Source organism: Stegodyphus dumicola, chromosome 4, assembly GCF_044657685.1.
Source record: "Stegodyphus dumicola isolate Sdum_Otavi_A_Nest chromosome 4, ASM4465768v1".
Taxonomy (NCBI): Eukaryota; Metazoa; Arthropoda; class Arachnida; order Araneae; family Eresidae; genus Stegodyphus; species Stegodyphus dumicola.
Window position 1 is genome coordinate 44,620,424 of NC_140771.1, and position 20,469 is coordinate 44,640,892.

General features: G+C 33.1%; 1 protein-coding gene and 1 long non-coding RNA gene across 2 annotated transcripts; both read left to right on the forward strand.

Moving 5' to 3' along the window:
• The first annotated feature begins 481 nt into the window (after positions 1-481).
• Positions 482-6,242, forward strand: LOC146997538 (uncharacterized). Its single transcript, XR_015040642.1, has 4 exons — positions 482-1,372; positions 1,470-1,539; positions 2,894-2,971; positions 6,068-6,242. It is a non-coding gene; the product is annotated as an uncharacterized LOC146997538 (long non-coding RNA).
• A 714-nt stretch (positions 6,243-6,956) lies between these two features.
• Positions 6,957-19,901, forward strand: LOC146997539 (uncharacterized). The gene is made up of 4 exons (XM_085814341.1): positions 6,957-8,170; positions 15,474-17,334; positions 18,623-18,916; positions 19,827-19,901. Exons 2-4 carry the CDS (start codon positions 15,499-15,501, stop codon positions 19,899-19,901), a joined length of 2,205 nt encoding a protein of 734 aa, XP_085670467.1. The 5' UTR covers positions 6,957-8,170; positions 15,474-15,498.
• Positions 19,902-20,469: the final 568 nt, after the last annotated feature.

Consider the following 20,469-nt stretch of genomic DNA (forward strand, 5'->3'; position numbering starts at 1 on the left):
TAAGTTAAATGAGAAGGTTCGATATTCAATTTATTGATGGCATTAGTATGAAATAGCAAAATTCCACAGAACCTCACTCATATTATTCTTCTTATAATTTCAGTCACAAACACATTTGCATTCCCAAAAGTCAGAATCCTGCTTGTCTGAAATACACATAATACTCCATTATGCTATATGTTATTAAAAATATTCAAAAGATTAAAGCTAAGAACTTTCAAATAGTTATACAATATATCATCAAAATAATAAAATGCCAGATTTAAATAACAATCATTTTATAAATGGCTGAGTTATGCAAAAGCATATAAGTTTATAGTTAAGAAAATTTAATACCAAACTTGTGTACATCTCATTACTAGAATGATATTACTAATAGTACTTAGAAATGTATGAACAACTGCCCTTCTGGTAAAAGGTAGAGAAATGAGCTGGGTTCAAATCCCAGAGAAGGCATGGATGTGAGGGCTTTTCTAACATTTGAAATACTGCCATGTCAAAAATTGTCTCGAGGGCTTGGTGGAAGGAAAGATGGGCGAAAGGCCATCAGACTCGTTTCCATGGGGATTCTCCTTCAAAACTGGCTCGGAGATAAGCAAATCAAACTATCACCTATAAAAATGCCAATAACAAAGATAACATTCAACCCTTGCCCTTAAAAAACTGTAAATTTGATTTGATAACACTATTAGACCAGTGAGATATTCCACATAAACTTTTATTCTCATTTACAACTTTCTGTGTGAATATTTTTACTTTAAGGTGGTCTACTACAGCAGCATTACAATACTAAAAATTTGTTTACACGCAGAATCGCTAATTAAGAAACTATGTTGCGTGAAATTTGGCAGAAATATAAAGCAATAGGTCAGTTTTCGAATCACAATGTTAGAATCAGGTTTGAAATGAAATTTACTTAAATATTATATTTTTAAAAAATTAGTTTGAAATACGTAATTTTAATGTGTAGTTTGGAAAGCCATCAATAGATGGCGCTACGAGTTAAAATTTAGCTTTGTAATCTTATTTCTGCAAAAATTCACGAAGTAATTGATTTTGATATCAGTTATAAATCATATTTTTTTCTAAATAATATTTAGAAGCGTTTCATATATTCCTTTATACACAGTTTTCACTAAACAGTGTCAGCTGTCAGCGGAATGACGTTTACGGCAACCCTATTGTATTGCTGTTCCGCACTCGTTTTGTTTACATTTATTTGCACTGTGGTCAGTTAGCAAAAAAATATGCGAAAATATCAAGGACGACAGAAAAAATCCAGAATTCAGCGAAAACGTCGAGCTCAAGAAAAAAATATGAAATTAAATTCCCGAGATGTGGAAGATTCCGAACAAGCGGATGTTTTCGAAAGGTGAGAAATAATTTATTCTTTATATCGACTAGCCCGCGTTTATGATTTCGTAGTAAGTTAATTCCGAAGTAAAATATGCGTATTTTTTTTATTGAAGGTCAGAAATTATTGATACAACTGCATCTGTGTCAAAGGAGAATCATTGCCCGGATGATTTTTTTTACAAAGTAAGGTTTTTTTTTCTTTTTTGTATGTGTTTGTGTGTGTGTATGAGGGGATGCTAATAATTGTTCAATTCTTTTATAACAATTTATTCCTCCATTCACACTAAATTGATGGGAAATATTGAAAGGTTAAATTCCAATTCACAAGGAATTGCTGAAATAATTGAATCTTTTCAAAAGTATGAGCATGTTCTTGCGATCTAAATTGAATTCACCATCATTACATGGTATTATTGGAAATTTTATAGTCATATGTTTGCTACGAAATGCTTTGTCAGTTACCTATGGTATATTTTTACAGGTGTATGCACGTTTCATTCATGTGCTCGCTGTTCAACTTGCTTTTTTTTATTATGTCATTTACTTGGATGTTAAAACTTTCTTTTAGCGTTGAAACATTTTATAATCATTTAGTAAAATTTATATATAAATATATATTATTGCTTGTTTATTTATGGTTCTGTGTATTTGTCATGTATGCATGTTGTGAAGTGTAGTTTTTGAAAAATATGTCACAAATGGTAAATTCCACCAAAAGCTGAATTGAATTGATATTGGGATGCAGGTAATTAGAAAATATCTGCTGTGTATTTTGAGCGTAAACCATACTAGTGCAAAGAATGGGACCAATACGCTCAGGCTTGCTTAGCCTTTTTGCCATTGTCCAAATTGAATTATCTCTAGTAGAAAAGGAGTGAATGCTTTCTCTGTATAACAATAAAATATCTGTCTGATAAAAAATCTACCAATAAGAAACTTTTCATATGTTATGTGACAGACTTTCTGCAAACAGAAGTCCTTAGCTCTGTTCTTGTACATGTTTTTTAATTGTGGTTCAGATGTGTACTTCTCAAAGGAATTTTTCTCATAGGAAGATTGTCTGAACATTTAAAAACTATATTCTGCTTTTAGGGGCCTAATATTTTAGGCCCCTAAAATTAATATTGAACTTTCTAAAATGTTGAAAAATATGTCATCAGGATTCCGTGCAAAAAATATAATCCCTTTTTCATTTCTGCATTTGCAATTCCTGCATTTTCTTTATTCCTACATTTTTTAATTGGAATGAATTTCATTCGCAGAGCCCTCTAATTTATTCTTACAAATCATGTAGTAATGTACCATTTTAGATAGATATAAATAACACATTTTGTAATTTTTCTAAACTGCGGTTATACAGCATGATATAATAGCTACACAAGGTATGGCGAAACAGTATACAGCAATATCTGTCGCACTGTCTGAGATAGGTGGTAGTCATACATAGCTTAATGCTTAAATTTGTTATGTGTTATTTATTTATTCATGTTTTTTTTTTTTAAATTATGTTATAGCAGTTTATTTCTTTCATTCTTAGGTCTGGAAGTGAAAAATTTGCCTTTTCTACGCCAGAAGTTACAGCTAATGTTCCTAAGACAAACCAGGCTTTCTTGAGGTAAGTTGGTTTATTTCAAAAATAGATATTAGCTGTGCATGATATTGAAACTCTTACAGTTACTTAATTATGGTTAACTAATTATGTATTTATTTAGAAGTCAAGCAACCAAAATCAGCGTTATATTTTCAAATAGTGAATATTTCGAAATATGATGCTGATTTTTGTTACTTGACTTCTAAATTAATACTTGGTCGGCATGTTATTGTACCTTAATTAAACTAATTATGGTTATTTTCTTCTCAGTTCTGATCTGGACATTTCAGTTATTGACTCTGACGTAGAAGGTAGAAATACAAGCACTCTTTTGGGTTAAATATGTATTTCTCTATGCCAAAATTAAAATGTCATCATTTATGTTTTTCTTTTATGGTGTTACATTATGTTGTTTACATACTGATAGCTATTAAAACTGTTAAATATAATATTGTAGCTATCAAAAAGAGGGGGATGAATTTGATTTGTACCAAATTTGGACGTTTTGCATGAAAGAACTTGAAAATAAAAGACTTTTTTAAAAATATATTCATTGAAATCAGTGAAATTTTCAGACGGGACACTGAAGCAAATGAAAATATTTTGGGGTTCGATTCTTTTGATGGGAGCCTCATCAATAAGCTTACTATCTTTTTTAAATATTGCTTCTTTTTCATTGTTTTCATGATGTTTTATGTTCCCTTCATGAAAGAGATTTTTAATAATTTAAATTTTGTTAATAAAATATAACAAAATGAAATCTGTGATTATGTGGCTATTATTTTTTCCATATATATTTATTTGAGGAAAGCCAAAAATTTTATTATTTTACAGAATTTTTAAGAAAAATATAAGGATAAAATTTTTTAAATAATTCTGATTACTACCTTTGCTTTCCTCTCGTAATGTGCCTCAAGTTAGAGCAATTAGACAACAAATTTAAGTCATGTAATCTTTTTTTCCCCAAGTTTTTTTTTAGGCTTAGGAGTATAAATTGCTTATCCCCACAAGAAATTGCATCTTCTTAGTATGCCATCCTAAGGCTCTGTTCAGATGATGGTATAAATGTCATAGACGCATAATCATAAGGCATAAAATGTGGGAGTTCCATTCACACCTGCGAGAGAGGGTCTAAGCCATAGCCAATTAAAGAAGCTAAATTTGTGCATGCATGTATGTGTCTACAGCTTTCTCTCTCAATAGGTTTCATGTATATGCTCTGATTGGCCGACTCTTATATCAAGTCGGCACAAAGTTGAAAACTTCAAGCTTAATGGCCAAACTAGTTTTTGTGACATAGCAAGGTCTGACTACGAAGCGTTGTTAGTTGGGAATTATGACATTTATACAACGGCACAGACGCATATGCGCAGTCGTAAAGGTCTGGAGCGCACACGTGAACGCCTATGTGCATGCGTCAACGCGGCGCATGCGCAGAAAGATTTTAGCTTTGAGGTCCGGATTATAGATCATTTCGGATTATGGGTGTCCAAATTAACGACTTTTAACTGTATTTATCTTTTATAAGTCTCTTGTTTATTTTTTTGTTTACTGCATTTCTTCTGAATAACAATTGTATATTTGAGTTTTCTGGGTGTGAATAAGTATTTTTGTTTAGCTTTATTGTATCAGTACAAACATTGTATTTTGAAATCTCTGTATTTGAATTTGTAGAATTTTTGTTATAAACTACATATATTTTGTAAATATTGTTTAATAATAAAGAGTTTGGTGAGGTGAATAAACATATGAAGGCAGAATTATTCCAAATTAATCTGGCCAACATTAATTATTAAAAATTCTAACTTGAATTTGCCGTTTAGCCATTTGGCTTCTCAGTGACATCTCTGAAGACCTTTCCTTCCATTTATTGCTGTAAATTGCGCTTGCAGTGAAGTATTGTGGTTTTACTCCTATGTAACATGAATGCCAGCCATTTCTGTGAGGAAGATCTCAAAATCACTACTTCTGTTGAAAGACTGGAGTATAAAGGGTCTAACTTATTCTTATGTTGTGGTACTATGGTATAAATGAAGTGTGATGTGTATATTAGTTTTCTCTTAGTATATCCTCTGCGAAGATACTGCTTCTGCAAAAAAGGTAATTCTACTAACCTTTTCAATTATCCATCTGCTGTTTCAGATTGAAACCAATTTCCTGCATCTGATTGATGTTTTTTGATTTATTTCTCATGCAATTCTGATCTGACATCATCTTCTAAATATTAGTAGATATATATCTGCATTAGTGATAATCAGCTGTGAGCACATAGTGCACCATCTGCGACTCATTTGGGTATAAATTATGCTAGTGATTATAATGTCCTTGCTTTTTCCCATATGCCATATGTTGCATGAAATTTTGTTATATGAATCTAGCTCTTCCTGAGGAATTTCTGTGATCTTTCTAGTATGTATGGTCAAGAATTAGGCTTGTGATATACTGTCATGATATTGCCCACATGTTCCCTGAATATACTGCCATTTCCTTAGGAAGACTTTCAAGAAGAATACTGTTGTGGGTTCTAAGCCTAACTACGTTTTGGAACTGTGTTTATAATGAATTATTGGGATTCTGCACATGTAATGTGGATGCAATTCTATTTCCATTTAGAAGATTTTCTGCAAAGGCAATGCTTTAGCTGTGAGATAATTCTGTTTCGGAAATAAAACTGATATTTATTTAGATCTGTGGTATTTATAAGGCAGTTTATCAATAGCAGGTAGCATCTTGCCTCTTTGCTTTGATCAGGGCCTGTGCAACCAGTGGTAGTCAAAATTTTTAGAATTTAGATAATAGTGCATAGCAAAATTTTTATAATTTAGCAGAGGGCACTGAGCAGCAGAATTTAGAGACAAAAAAATGTTCAGAACTTACGAAGACATCAGCCAGCAGAATTTAGGATATGCAGAGATTGCACTGAGTGGCAATAGTGCCATATGTTACATTTGCTATCTGCATTATTAATTTGTGAAACAATTTCAGCTGTTTGAAAATGCATTTTTCTGTTAGAAATTTGTATTTCTTGTAATTTCTTTTTTTTTGGGGGGGGGGTATGTGATGTACTCTGTTGTCGAGAATATGGTGTTAAAAATATTTTATCATATTTTTTTTTTTCAGGTGTAAATTTTGTGCATGATTTGGCTTTCATTGAGACGTCTCTGGGTAAGGAGTTACTAAGAAAGAGAAACTTACATGCAGGTTGAAGCATGCTGTGTCAAATGTATAAGGAATATAAAAGATGCTGTATATTAGTATAAGTTTGAATAACCATAATAAAAAAATTTCTGGAAAATTGTGTTTTTTCTGCGAGTTATTAAAATTGGAAATAATTAATTACAATATTTATGAAAATTTTTGAAAATAAAAATACAAGTAGTATTTAAAAAGTACTGCAAAACTCATTTTTAAGTAGAAAAATTATTCTCAGATGAAATCCTTTCGATTATGCAAAGGGACTATTTTAATATTTGAAAGGTTCATTTGAACTCAACAACTGAAACTAACGTATCCCCAGTTCATTGATACCAACCATTTTGTTGGTATCAATGAACTCACTACTTTCTAAAAGCATTTCTGTCAATTACTAAGGGCTAATGAACAGGTGTTGAATTCTCAAGATGAATGTTGCCGAAACAGAAAAAAGTTTACTTCAGAACATTTTGCAGTAGCTCAAACAAAGTCACGGACCTAATCTATACTGTAGTCAAAGAGGGAGAAATTATTCCCCTTCCTTTTCTTTCAAAAGCTGAGTTTCCACAACGCCGTTGCTAAAAGCTGTGGAACCAGTTTTATAGCTATTTTTAGCAGTGCCTCCTAGATTATAAAGCCAATGGACAGGTTGTAGAAACAAGTGTGACGTCAAGGTTAGTAGGCCCACGTGATGTTCTCGAGGTTTGGATTCTCAATTGGGAAGCCATTGCTTTGCGGTGTACATAGACTGGAATGTTAGCACGTGCTGTCGGGGAGAAGAAATACTTGGTAAGTTCGTATTTATTGAAATGTAACTTTATATTTTGTTCATTGAAATAAATGCTTGCTATTACTAATGTTGAATTAAATTAAGTATTAATTGCTTAATTATTAGTAACACATGTATACTTATTATGTTTATCTCCATATTGATTAGCCATTATTATTATTATTAATCTTATTTCTGAATTTACTTAATATATTTTGTTTAAGTGCATCACCGAAGTTTTAATTTTATGTGTGCAGTATCTAATGTTACGTATTTTCTTTTATAAAAGTTTTTTTTATTATTTCATTATTGTTTTACGAATTTTTAACCTAATCATTTATACAAAGCTTAACAGTTTTTAAAAATGTAATTGAAAGTAAACCTATACAATAAATTTAGTTAAATTAATAATTACGTATATCAGTTAACAAACGTATGTACGCTAATGTGTGAGTGTAGAATAAATATAATAGCTAATATGTGAGTGCATTGTATAATGAGTGTAAGTATAAGTGAGAATGGCAAACTTTTAAAGTTATGTGATCAAAGCGTTCAGTATTTGAAGAACAGTCTAGTAAAAACGTTTGTTTTATTGTGAGTTTAATTATGTATTAACTTATCACTATTGAAAGATGTATTTTATGTGGTTTCTAAATTTATACTGTGTATTTGCATACAATGTATTTAAATATTAAAGCAGTAAATTCATCTTAACATTCCATAAATAGTGTTTAGTTTACCAAACAAAGTCTTTCTTCAGATTTCACGTATATATTTTACTGTTCAATATTCTAAATATCCTAAACATGATTCGCCTGAAGTTTGATATTATTTTCATTTGACTGTTTCAGCATGTTTTAAATATCAAAATTATCATCATTGATGCAAGTAATAATTTCAGTATAATAATAGATATCTTAATAGAAGCTTAGGTGTTCTTCAGATACGAATTTCTTGAAGTCTCATTTATTCAAATGTTTGAATGACATTTGAAATTCTCCACCGTTGGTTTATGGTGTATCGAATTTCAATGTATAATTATGCAAATTTAAATTGTTATAACATTTAGTATTTATATAACTGATTTTTGTACTGTTTTTACAGAAAATATGCCATTTAAATGCTGTGTAACTGGTTGTCGGGAAAATTATAAAGGTACTGAAAAGGTGCATACATTTTCCTTTCCCAAAAATGATGCTCTTAGAGAGAGGTGGCTAAGAAATATACCTAGGAAGGACTTCTCAGCAACTCCATATTCTCGGGTAGGTGTAATCCTAATTAATTTATTAAGATTCAATAAATTGTTGGTAGAATATTCTTAGTCTGCTATGGAAACTTTCTGCAAGCTATAATTTTTACCTCCCGCCAACATGTATAAATAGGTTTCAGTGTATAGTTTTCTATTTGATGAATCAACAAATTACATTTAATTTACAAACAATCAAGGGCTAATGATACTTCGAAGCTCGTTGCTGTATAAGCCATAGAATAGGCAGGAGGTCGAATGCTGTCATGATCAGATTTTTTATATGTAGTGTTAACTGATCCTTTGTAGGGTTTATATTTATTTTAACTAACATTTATTTTAAGTTTAAACTATCTTTCCTGTCAAGCCTTACTTTCCCCTGGAACTGCCAATGCCAGAATATGTAAATTTGAGTAGAACACGCAAGCATTCAAATTATCAGCGGAAGTATTATGATTTAAATAGAAGGAAATGAGTTCGGTGTGATATTCTTACTGCACGAGCGCGGAGGTAGTTAGCGAGAATTGAAGAACCCCGCGTTGCGGCCTATGTGCTTGGCGGGAAGTAGTGGTAATCGTTCCAGTGAGCTTCAAGTCTGCTGAATTAGCAGCGGTATTGTAAAACGCGGTGAGTTAGTTATTTTAGAGGGCCTCGTAGTTAGAATCTTGTCTTTACTTTCTTTTCAGCTTATTATTTTTATTTGACTGCCAAGTTGGCACAGTCTGTGAGCGTCAAGACCACGCAATTGTAATTTTATTACGTTGAATAAAAAGGGACTTAAACCCTTCACAAGGCTCTATCTTTTATACAAGTTTTCACAGTCACCTCTTGGTTGCGTGCAAGTTGGAGGCGCGCAACGTTATATTGGCGCCCGAACACTTATCGAACTGAAATGGCCGAAAACTGGATGGAAGCCGCTGGACAACACCAAGAAATGACAACTCAGTTAGAAGGATTTGGATACCTGGTCCAGACTTTGAGAGCGTCAATCAAGCCAAACGTCCATTTCGACGGAAAAAATTCGGTGGCGGTATTTCTCGAAGGTCTAGAAAACCACTTTCAGCTCTACCCTGTGCCTGAAAGACAAAAAGTTGCCATCGCCACATCAGCACTAAGAGGACAGGCCGCGCTATGGTGGAAAAATATAGGTAAATTTTTATTAGGGGAATTTGCAAGCCAGACATATACATTTGAAAATTTCAAAAAATCGTTAGTAAAGGCCGTCCCCATAGTGAAAGATCGCGCACGGCTGGAAGCCGAGCTATATAGTTTCTATCAACGGGATACAGCACAATTGACGGACTTTATTTTACGAAAAATCAAGCTAACGGATATGCTGTATGGAAAGAAACCCGATGCGGAGATTATTGAAATAATATTACCAAGATTGTTACCCGCTGTCCAAGACTACTTTGAAATTAAAAACCCAAGCACATTGCAGGAACTTTTCAAATTGGCGGTGAAGTTTCAAAATCGCAGAATAGCGGAAAAAGCGAGAGGGGAAACATATTCTCAAAGTAACCGAAGGAAGGAGGAAACCAGAAATGGAAATCGCTCTTATGGGGGAAAGAACTATCAAGCTAACGCATCGAAACTCGAAGGTCAAGGCCCAAAAAGAAAATTTGAAAATAAACATCCGCGTACCCAGAAGACACAGATTGAAAGGAAAGCTTTAAACGAGTAGAGGGGCCTGTGAAAGGGAGGGTCCAGACCCCGGAAGTTTTAAAAAAATCCTCAAATAGACATTTAAACATGGTCATCGTAAAAAACTCACAGCTACCAATTATACAAGTCCTGGTTGGCGATGTACCAGTAGAAGCCCTCATCGATACAGGAGCAGAAGGAAATTTTATGAGTGAAAATTTCTTCAAAAAGAATTTTTATAGGATACGATTGTTTAAACCCAAAAATACGGAAATTATAGCAGCGCAAGGAAAAACATGTCACTGCATCGGGAAATTATCATTAAACTTACAGGTAAAAGAGGAAAATCTCAAGGTATTAATTTTTGTGGTGAAAGACCTGCAACACTCTCTTATTTTAGGTATGGACTTTTTAAGGGCCGCGAGGGCCAAATTAAATTTTCAAGATAGTTCCGTGGTGTTGGAGATGGACCAGAGGGTGGTGGAACCTGTGGAGACACCTGAATTGGACCTTAGCCATCTGAATGACCATGAAAGTAAAGCAATACAGCAAGTGGTAAGTAATTTTTCTCATTTGTTTTCAGAAAAACCAGGAAACTGCCAAATCGTGACTCACAAGATTCAATTAAATGCCGAAAAACCTTGTAGGACTAAACCGTATCGTTATGATAAACAAAAAGACCTAATCATCGAAGAACATATTCAGGAGATGTTAAAGAATAAAATAATAACGCCCATAAATAGTGAGTACGCGAGTCCAGTCGTACTATGTAGGAAAAAGAACGAGTTTCCTCCTTCGGATAAAAGGGCTTGGAGGTTTGCTATTGATTACAGAAAACTAAATAGTATTACCAAATTTCCAGTTTACCCTTTGCCGGTTATAGACCAGATCATTAGACAGATCAAATCGACAAGATATATGTCTACTTTGGACTTAACGTCTGGCTACTATCAAATAGCTATGAGACCCGAAGGCATACATAAAACCGCGTTTATAACAAAATCGGGCACTTATGCATTTTTACGCATGCCTTTTGGGTTGTGTGGGGCCCCATCAACATTCCAGAGAGCTATGGACATTGTTCTAAAGCCTGTCCTAGGAAAATCAACTTTAATTTACTTAGATGATATAATTATAACGAGTAGTACGTTGGAACAACACATTAATGACCTCGAACAAGTTTTTAAATTATTAAATTAAAAGAGGCCGGTCTTACAATTAACGCCTCAAAATGCAAGTTCGCAACTAAAGAACTTAAATATCTCGGTTATAATATTTCGCAAAAGGGTATAGAAACGCAAGATTCAAAAATAAAAGCTATTAAGAATTTCCCACCGCCCAACACCGCCAAGAAACTTTCATCTTGTCTTGGATTATGTTCTTACTATCGATCTTTCATAAAAGATTTCGCTAATATTGTTGAACCACTCTTAGTAATCAAAAGAAAAAGGGCTAAGTTTACGTGGACAGCGGAAGCTAACACAGCTTTTGAAAGATTAAAAGAAGTGCTTATTAATGCCCCTGTTTTAAAATTCCCTGAGGGGGACGAAAACCTGGAAATTGCAGCAGATGCGTCAGACTATGCGGTGGGTGCGGTTCTTATGCAAAATAACCATCCGCTGGCATTTTTTAGTAAAACATTGAATCAGACACAAAGGAATTATACAGCTACAGAAAGAGAAACATTAGCCGTATTAATGGCTGTACACAAATTTCGAGTTTATTTCGGCAAATCGCCAGTAACAGTCTTTTCGGATCATGCGGCTGTTGGTAGACTTTACTCGGGAAAAAACCTAACCCCCAGGTTAATAAGATGGGCTTTAAAACTCCAAGAATATAATATCACAATAAAATATAAACCGGGTAAGGAAAACAATGTAGCTGACGCACTTTCTCGTATAAAACTGGACGATGAAGGAAATGAACTTAAATGCGCTGTGTTGACTTCAAAAATTTTAGATTCTAGAGATACGGTTATTACTGAACTGAAAGCTGATCCTGAATTTGGAAATATCTATGCTTATTTGAAAGACCCCGAAAGCTTTGAGCACACAGATATCGATGCGATAAGAAATAGAGCAAAAAACTATGAAATAATAGATAATTTATTATTCTATACGAAAACAACAAACGAAAATCTTGAGTATAAGCCAGTCATCCCAGCCTCGCTTCGATTAAGCATTTTGAAGGAGTTGCACGAAGAAAAAACAGCGGGCCACCTCGGGGTCAGAAAGACTATAAAAAGGGTACGCGAGGCGGTATATTTCCCGCAATTATACAAAATAGTAACGGCGTATGTCAGGTCCTGCAATCAATGTCAGTTAATAAATGATATTAATTACAGCCCGGCCGGGTACTTAAATAGCATTCGCGCTACATTTCCGAATGAAATTTTAGGCATAGATCTTCTTGGTCCCTTCCCCCAGAGCGAGTTAAATAAAAATCGTTTTCTTTTAGTAATAGTAGATCATTTTTCAAAATGGATAGAAATTGTTCCTCTTAAACGCGCGTCAGCCAAAACAGTCGCAGATGCATTCTTACACAGATACATTTTAAAATACGGTGCACCGATAAAAGTCATTAGCGATAACGGAAAACAATTCATTAGTCAAATATTTGAAAACATATGCAATGGACTTGGCATAAGCCATATCAAAATGGTTCCGTATAGACCACAGGCTAACATAGCAGAAAGAGTTAATAAAAACATAGTAAAAATAATTCGCAGTTACGTGAGCACACATCACAAGCGCTGGGATGGCTACATAAATGAATTAGCTTATGCTTTAAGAACGGCACATCATGATACTACGGGAAAAACTCCAGCAGAATTATTTTTAGGCAGAAAGTTAATTACGCCTTTAGATAAATTATTCTTTGTGCAACAAAGAGAGCAGGAGTTTAAACAAAAAGATGTGCAAAAGTTGATTGATCAGGCGCTTAAAACCTCGGATACGGCAAGAAATAGGCAGAAACTATATTACGATAGAAAACGCCGTGAAGCAGATTTTAAAGTTGGGGATAAAGTATTGAAGCGGAAATTTTCTTTATCAAGTGCCCCAGACAATTTTATGGCAAAGCTAGCTCCAAAGTTTGAAGGCCCCTATGTAATTCAGGAAATCAAAGGAGTAGTCTTATATCTTAAGAACGAGAGAGGGGAAATCTGTAAAGCAAGTCCCGACCAGGTGAAAAAATACTATAATCCAAATGATTTTGAAATCCTTAAAAGTTTCTTGCAGGACTCAAGTCTAAACGAAGTAGAAGAATCAGAGACTACAACAACTATTCCACCACCCAAGAAACAGAGAACTGAAGAGAGACCTAGCACTTCTACAACCCGGACGTCGGTATCAAAAAGAAAAAATAATTTTCAAACTCCAGCGTTTAAGAAAAACAAAAATACAGATGCACCGGGTAAAGAAACCATGGTAAAGAGAAAAACACCACCTACAAAGGATAGCAGGAGAAATTACACATAAAGGAGAACGCGCACACGGCCACAGAGTCAGGTGCCAGCAAGGCCGCCGTTCCGGAAACTGAAACGCCAACAGGAGGCACAAAAATACGAGGAACAGAAGAAATTCCAAGAAGGACTCCAGACCGGAGGACGTCAAGACCAGCCGTCCCAGGGAGAAACGGAAAGGCCAACAACCAGACGATTACTCCGCCAAGAGGCCAGCATGTAGAGGATGCAAAAGATAAAGCAACGTGGACGACACTCGGAGGGCAGTAAGGAGAAGATTAACATCCATGAAACCTCTAACTTGGGACCAATTCTGCCAAAAACGAATGACGGAGTTTCAAGCATCGAAAACTCAAAGATAAGTTAAAATCTTCTATAATTTTTTTTTCTCTTTTGTTCCGAAAGGTTATGCATAAGTACGAAGTTCTATGTTTTGACGAAAGTCAATATGTCTCGGTTGAGACTTAGTTTTGTTTTACTTTATTTAGCTAAGGCAAAAGTATTATTTTCTTTAAGTGTAAAAGCTAAAAACAAGCATTTTCTGTTGGTCGAAAGACTAATTCTGTTATGTTAAAGCCAAAATTTGGCCGAAGATAAAAATAACTTCGTATTCTTGTATTAATAAGAATTTTACTTTCAGTGCCGCCAGCTTGGCGAAGAATGAGTAACGTAAAAATTTATTCTCTCTTATTCATTTTATGGTAAATTGTAAAAAGCATATGTATTAAAATTTTGTAAACGCACGTAAATCCTTGAAGGTTATGTAAAAGTAGAATTTAGTCTAGAAGCATAAAATTGTAGATGCTAAAAGTGAATGCTTAAAAGCAATGAAGTCAAAATTTAAGTATTAAACTGTAAAGTCATGCTTTAGAGCGAAAGCCTGCATGTTTAAAGATGAATGAGGGGGAAGTTAGAATGAATGTGTTTTGTAGGGTTCTCCACCTACATTTGAATTTTTAAGAATATTAAAGTAGCTCATTGAGTTGTAGAATGTCGAGTAAGGTGTGTCTATTTGGTTGTTGATTTCTAACAAATCATGGTGGTTAGGGGAAGTGTTGTAAGACTAAAACACGAATATTCCCGTTTGACACCACACACGGTGGAGAGCCAGAGTAAAGTTAAATTAATGCTTGAAAAATTGAATGAATGTGAAGTAAGCAATAACTAAGAAAAACGAATCGTTAAAAACAAAAATTTATTGTGTCAAGAAAGTGTAAATTATAATGTATGTAGAAAGATACTGATACTTATTCCTTCCAGATGCTGGAAGGAAAGACCAAGATTGATCGATGAAGTCCAGGAAAAGTTGCTGTAAGAAGAGGAGTTAAAACGAGCAACAGAATTGTAGTATACAAATTGTTACATAAGATTTTTTTTTGTGTAAACGAGGTTCTCGCCAGTTAGTTCAGAATTAGAGAAACTTACAACAGGTCGTTTGTAGGACCTGCTTCCAAGTTTTCCAAATTCTGGCAGCGGCAAATGTAGGGTTTATATTTATTTTAACTAACATTTATTTTAAGTTTAAACTATCTTTCCTGTCAAGCCTTACTTTCCCTGGAATTGTCAATGCCAGAATATGTAAATTTGAGTAGAACGCGCAAGCATTCAAATTATCAGCGGAAGTATTATGATTTAAATAGAAGGAAATGAGTTCGGTGTGATATTCTTACTGCACGAGCGCGGAGATAGTTAGCGAGAATTGAAGAACCCCGCGTTGCGGCCTATGTGCTTGGCGGGAAGTAGTGGTAATCGTTCCAGTGAGCTTCAAGTCTGCTGAATTAGCAGCGGTATTGTAAAATGCGGTGAGTTAGTTATTTTAGAGATCCTCGTAGTTAGAATCTTGTCTTTACTTTCTTTTCAGGTTATTATTTTTATTTGACTGCCAAGTTGGCACAGTCTGTGAGCGTCAAGAGCACGCAATTGTAATTTTATTACGTTGAATAAAAAGGGACTTAAACCCTTCACAAGGCTCTATCTTTTATACAAGTTTTCACAGTCACCTCTTGGTTGCGTGCAAGTTGGAGGCGCGCAACATTATACCTTAAATATTTGAAAAAAAATTTTAATTTGCATATATGCATTTAAAATTTAACCTGCCCAAAGCATTGCCAAAGCTTGAATGTTTTTATTTATAAAGAAAGTGATTCAATCTTGCTTTACAGTTGGTTGTTTTAAGAAGTTAGTTACATGATGTCTTCCTTTTACTTAATAGGTGTGCCATAAACATTTTCAACCTGATGACCTCATCTGGGGAACATCAGCTTTCGATGAAAAAAAATGGGAAAATCATTAAAGCTTCACTGCAGAGACCAAAACTAAAAGAAGGCGCTTTTCCTAGCATATTTGATGGCTGTCCATCGTATTTATCTTCACAAGCTGGTAGTTCGAGAAAAAGTCCGAATGAGAAAAAAATGGAACGAGAAGCAAACCTCATGATGAAAGCTATTGCTCATAGTAAATTATCAGCTGCTGAGTATTATAAATCGAGGACATTTTCAGACTTTAATGAACTTTTAACCTGTTGTATGCAATATAAATTTTCTACATTTTGGAACGTTGTGCACAAAGACAATATCTTGATGTTTTTGAATTTAAAATGCACTGATGGATGTGTAAAATTGCTTTATGCAGTCCACATTACTGCAGATCTTTTATTATCTGTATCGTTTCAAAATAAGTTATTGACTCATATCAGTAGTAAGTATAATGAGTTACCTATAAAAGTAAGTAATATTAATGAAATTCATGAAATACTTGATCATATTGAAATGTTAGAAACTAAAGACTTAATGAATTCGATTGAAATTATAATCAACCTGATGAAATCTTTAAGTTTCACAAATGAAGGTGATAAAATTTTATTTGAGTTCATGATTGAACAACTTTCTCTTGTAAAATGTAAGCCCCAAAATCGTCAATATTCATCCAATACCTTAATTTTAGCTTTTATGTTTTATTTGTTATCACCCCAAGCATATAAATTTGTCCGACAATCTGGTAATTTAATTTTGCCTCATCCAAGTACTATACATAAAATAAGTTCTAAATTAAATGAAAATCCCCAAAAGGAAACAGATGATATGTTGTTTTTGGCATATGCTAAGCAAAAAGCTTGCTATCTGAAAGAGCATGAATTATATGTTTCATTAATGATGGATGAAATTCACATCAGACCTTTTCTTGACTACAAAAGTGGAGATATTGTTGGAATTGGCCAGGAAGTTGATAACTTAGCTTCTAGTGCACATGTATTTATGATACAGAGTATTTTGTGCTGCTTTAAAGATGTTGTCCATATATTACCATCGAAGAAAATGACAGCTGAAGTTTTGTTCACTGTTTTGAAAAAAATAATTGTTGGTCTTGAAGCAATAGATTTCAAAGTAATTGTTGTTGTTAGTGACAATAATTCCATTAATAGAAGATGTATATCTCTGTTTAATAATCCATTATCAAATTTTGTATTTCCTCATCCTGTTGATGCAACTCGTCCATTGTTTTATGCAGTTGATTCTGTTCATATTATTAAAAGTGTTCGTAACAACTGGTTAAACCAGAAAAACCCTGAACAAGCTATGTATTTTCCAAATTTTGACTTGTCTTCAAATAATGTATGTACCTCTTCATTTCTTACTTTAAAAAATATGTATGAAGCTGAAAGTGGTAATTTGTTAAAATATGGATATACAATATCTCGTAAAGCTCTGTGGCCTACAAATTTAGAACGTCAAAGTGTGAAACTGGCTTTACAAATTTTCAACGATCAAACATCACAAGGCCTGAAAGAATTAGGAGTAAAGCATAATTTGTTAAATTTTCACGAAACATCTGCATATATTAAAATATTTTCGTCGTGGTTTTCAATAATGAATGTTAAAACACCAAACAAGGGGGTACATTCTTGTGATGACTTCTGTAAACCATTAGTATGGAATGAATCAGACAAGAAGTTTGTATTTTTAAATAATTTTCTTGATTGGTTGATGAAATGGAAAGAAATGAAGAGGGTTACAGCCAAAAACATCGCGGCAAAAATATCGCGGACGAAAACGTCGCGGAGAAAACAACGCAAGGCGAAAACGTCGTGCTACAAAACATCGTGGGAGAAAACATCGCAAAGAGAAAACATCGCAGTTTTAAAACATCGTGGTACAAAACATCGTCGTCGAAAATAAAGCGGTTCAAAAACTTCGTAGTTTAAAAACATCGCCGTCGAAAATATCGTGGTAAAAAATAAAGTATCTACAAATCATCGCATGACGATAACATCGCAGACATCCTTTTTTTTCAGGCTTTAATAACTGTAAATGGATATTCCCATAATGATTTGTGAGCGCAAGTGATGTAAGGAAGGATAATTTTTATTTTCACGTTTTTTTATTAACTCATAAATTTTTTCTGAAAAAATAAGAAGGAAACTTAAGCATAGAAAATTAAATGCAACTTAATAGATTATACTTTTTATGAAAATTTACCAGTAAAAACTTTATAAAAAGGATTTATTAATGGTCTTTGTTAGTTAACTATGTAGGATTAAAATTCTATTAAGTGCTATAAGTTGCATTAATTTCTATGCTTAAGTTTCCTTCTTATTTTCTCAGCAAAAATTTAATATTTAATAAAAAATATGAAAGTAAATATTATCCTTCTTTACATCTTGTGCTCACAAATCATTATGGGAATATCCATTTACAGTTATTAAAGCCTGAAAAAAGCATGTCTGCGATGTTATCGTCATGCGATGATTTGTAGATACTTTATTTTTTACCACGATATTTTCGACGGCGATGTTTTTAAACTGCGAAGTTTTTGAACCGCTTTATTTTCGACGACGATGTTTTGTACCACGATGTTTTAGAACTGCGATGTTTTTTCTTTGCGATGTTTTCTCCCACGATGTTTTGTAGCACGACGTTTTCGCCTTGCGTTGTTTTCTCCGCGACGTTTTCGTCCGCGATGTTTTTGCCGCGATGTTATCGGCGGACACCAATGAAGAGTGATACGGGTAGGTTGACAAAAGAGACACTTTCTGCTCTTATATTAACAACAACGTGTATGATAGAAATGTGTAGGTATAGTCTAGGTGAACTCAACATGTCGTATTTTTTGCCCGGTAAAATTCAGACAGATGAATTGGAACATCGTTTTAGTTTATATCGCAGGATGGCTGGAACAAATTATCATATATCACTTCGACAGGTTTTTGAAGTAGAAAACAAACTACGTGCATGTTCTGTATTAAATTTAACTATGATATCGAAAAGTAAAGGGACAATTGTTATCGATGACTTTTCTAACTCTTTTGATTTGATTAATGATAGTTCCCATGAATCTATTGTAAAATATTTTCATAATTTCAAGCATATTAATGTCACAGATAATGATCTTGAAACTATGGTTGATAAATTACCTTTAATTGCATACTTGGCTGGATATTGTTGCCACTCAGTTATGAATAGGCTAAAATGTGATGACTGTGGAGGTAATTTAGTTATTGAAAAACCACTAATAATTCCTCCCAATTTCAAACATATTCATAATTGTGATAGAGGTGGGTTAAAGTACCCATCTGCTGATGTCATTAATGTAATACTGCATAATTTTATTGTCATACAGAAGCTCATAAGCCCTGAATATGAAAATAGTTTCCTCCAAGTATGTAACCAACGTAATTTAATATCCACTATGACATTAGAAATTCTTATGTGTAAGGAAATTAAAATTATTTCCTGTAAAAACCATTTGTCACGTAAAATTATGCAACTGCTTATATACTCATGCACAAATACTCTTTTAAACAATTATTGTAAATTCAAAAATGATAGCTTTTCTAAATATTCAGATAAAAGAAAACTAAAAACACTTACTATGTAAGCATAACAAACAAAGAATATATTAGAAATGTACCAATATAATTTTTTGGCCTGAAAATAATTTTAGTGCATTTCACTTTTTTAATTTTAATTGCTCTCTAAATATGCATTAGTAAATATATGTGTAATTTTATTATTTTTGTAATTTAATTTCTTGTTTCTGTATTAAAATATTAAAAATCATGGAATTGTATTTAAATATGTTATATAAATAAATAATTTTAAAGACTTCATTTGTTGTACTGTATTATTTTATATAGGTAACAGCAATAGTTGTCCATTACATACCAGCAATTAATTTAGATGTATGTTAATGTTTTTCACATCAAAATATTTTTTCATTTAAAATATAAACTGTATGCTTGGATGTTACTTTTAAGTAATCTTTGTATATTATTATATATATGTGATATATTAGAAGTTTGTACGATGAGAAAACTTAGTAGGTACTATGTGTATATATTTACATGCATGATATTTTAATCACAGGGTTAGAAATATGGATGCGTAAACCCAGAAATTCGGAAATATAATTGAATAATTTGGAAAGATCTTGAATTTGGGAGAACAGATGAACTTGGGGAGGGGGGAGAAAATAAAATTTAGGATAGTCAATTTTAAGGTCGCCAATTATTTCTTAACATAGCCATCATATTTTATTATATCTTACATATGTAATTATGTGTTTGTAGATGCATCTGAAGAAGCTGTTAAAAGCACCAGGATGGGAACCTACATTCAAATTGGTTTTCATTCTAGAAAATTAAGGTCTTATGAGCAAAATTATGCAATTACTGAATTAGAATGTTTTGTATTGGTGATGCAGATAAATTTTATTAATACTTACTCAGTAATTATTTTACTGTACACACTGATCACGCTGCTTTAGTTTGGCTTAAGAACATTAAAGATCTTACAGGTAGGTTATTTAGATGGTCTTTAAAATTATCTATGCATGATTTTGATATAAAATATGAAAATAGTTCTACTAATATTGAAGCTGATATGTTAACTAGAAATCCTATTTGTCAACATTTAAGTTTGGAAGTTAATTTATTCTCATTAGAAGAAATTAAAGAGCATCAAAATTTAGATAATGTATATAATCCTAAGTATAAAGAAATTAATGATGTGTTATCTATTAAAAAGCAAGGATTATACAAAATCATAATAGTAATCTCTCTTTGTACTAAATTACTTTAAAAGGCTCATATTAATCTTGTCAATATTATTGGTCAGGAATTGTCTGTCCAAGATGCTAAAATTTTTTTGTAAACATTGCGAAGTATGTCAGTTTAATAAGAAAAGTAAACAAAAGAGATTTGGTTTAATGTG

Excerpts from the sequence above, each read along its gene's own strand:
- LOC146997539 (XM_085814341.1), top strand. The coding sequence starts at position 15,499 with ATGACCTCATCTGGGGAACATCAGCTTTCGATGAAAAAAAATGGGAAA. Across the intron at positions 17,335-18,622 it reads CGCGGAGAAAACAACGCAAG|CATATTAATGTCACAGATAA; the intron begins GCGAAAACGTCG and ends CATAATTTCAAG. Across the intron at positions 18,917-19,826 it reads ATGAAAATAGTTTCCTCCAA|ATGCATCTGAAGAAGCTGTT; the intron begins GTATGTAACCAA and ends ATGTGTTTGTAG.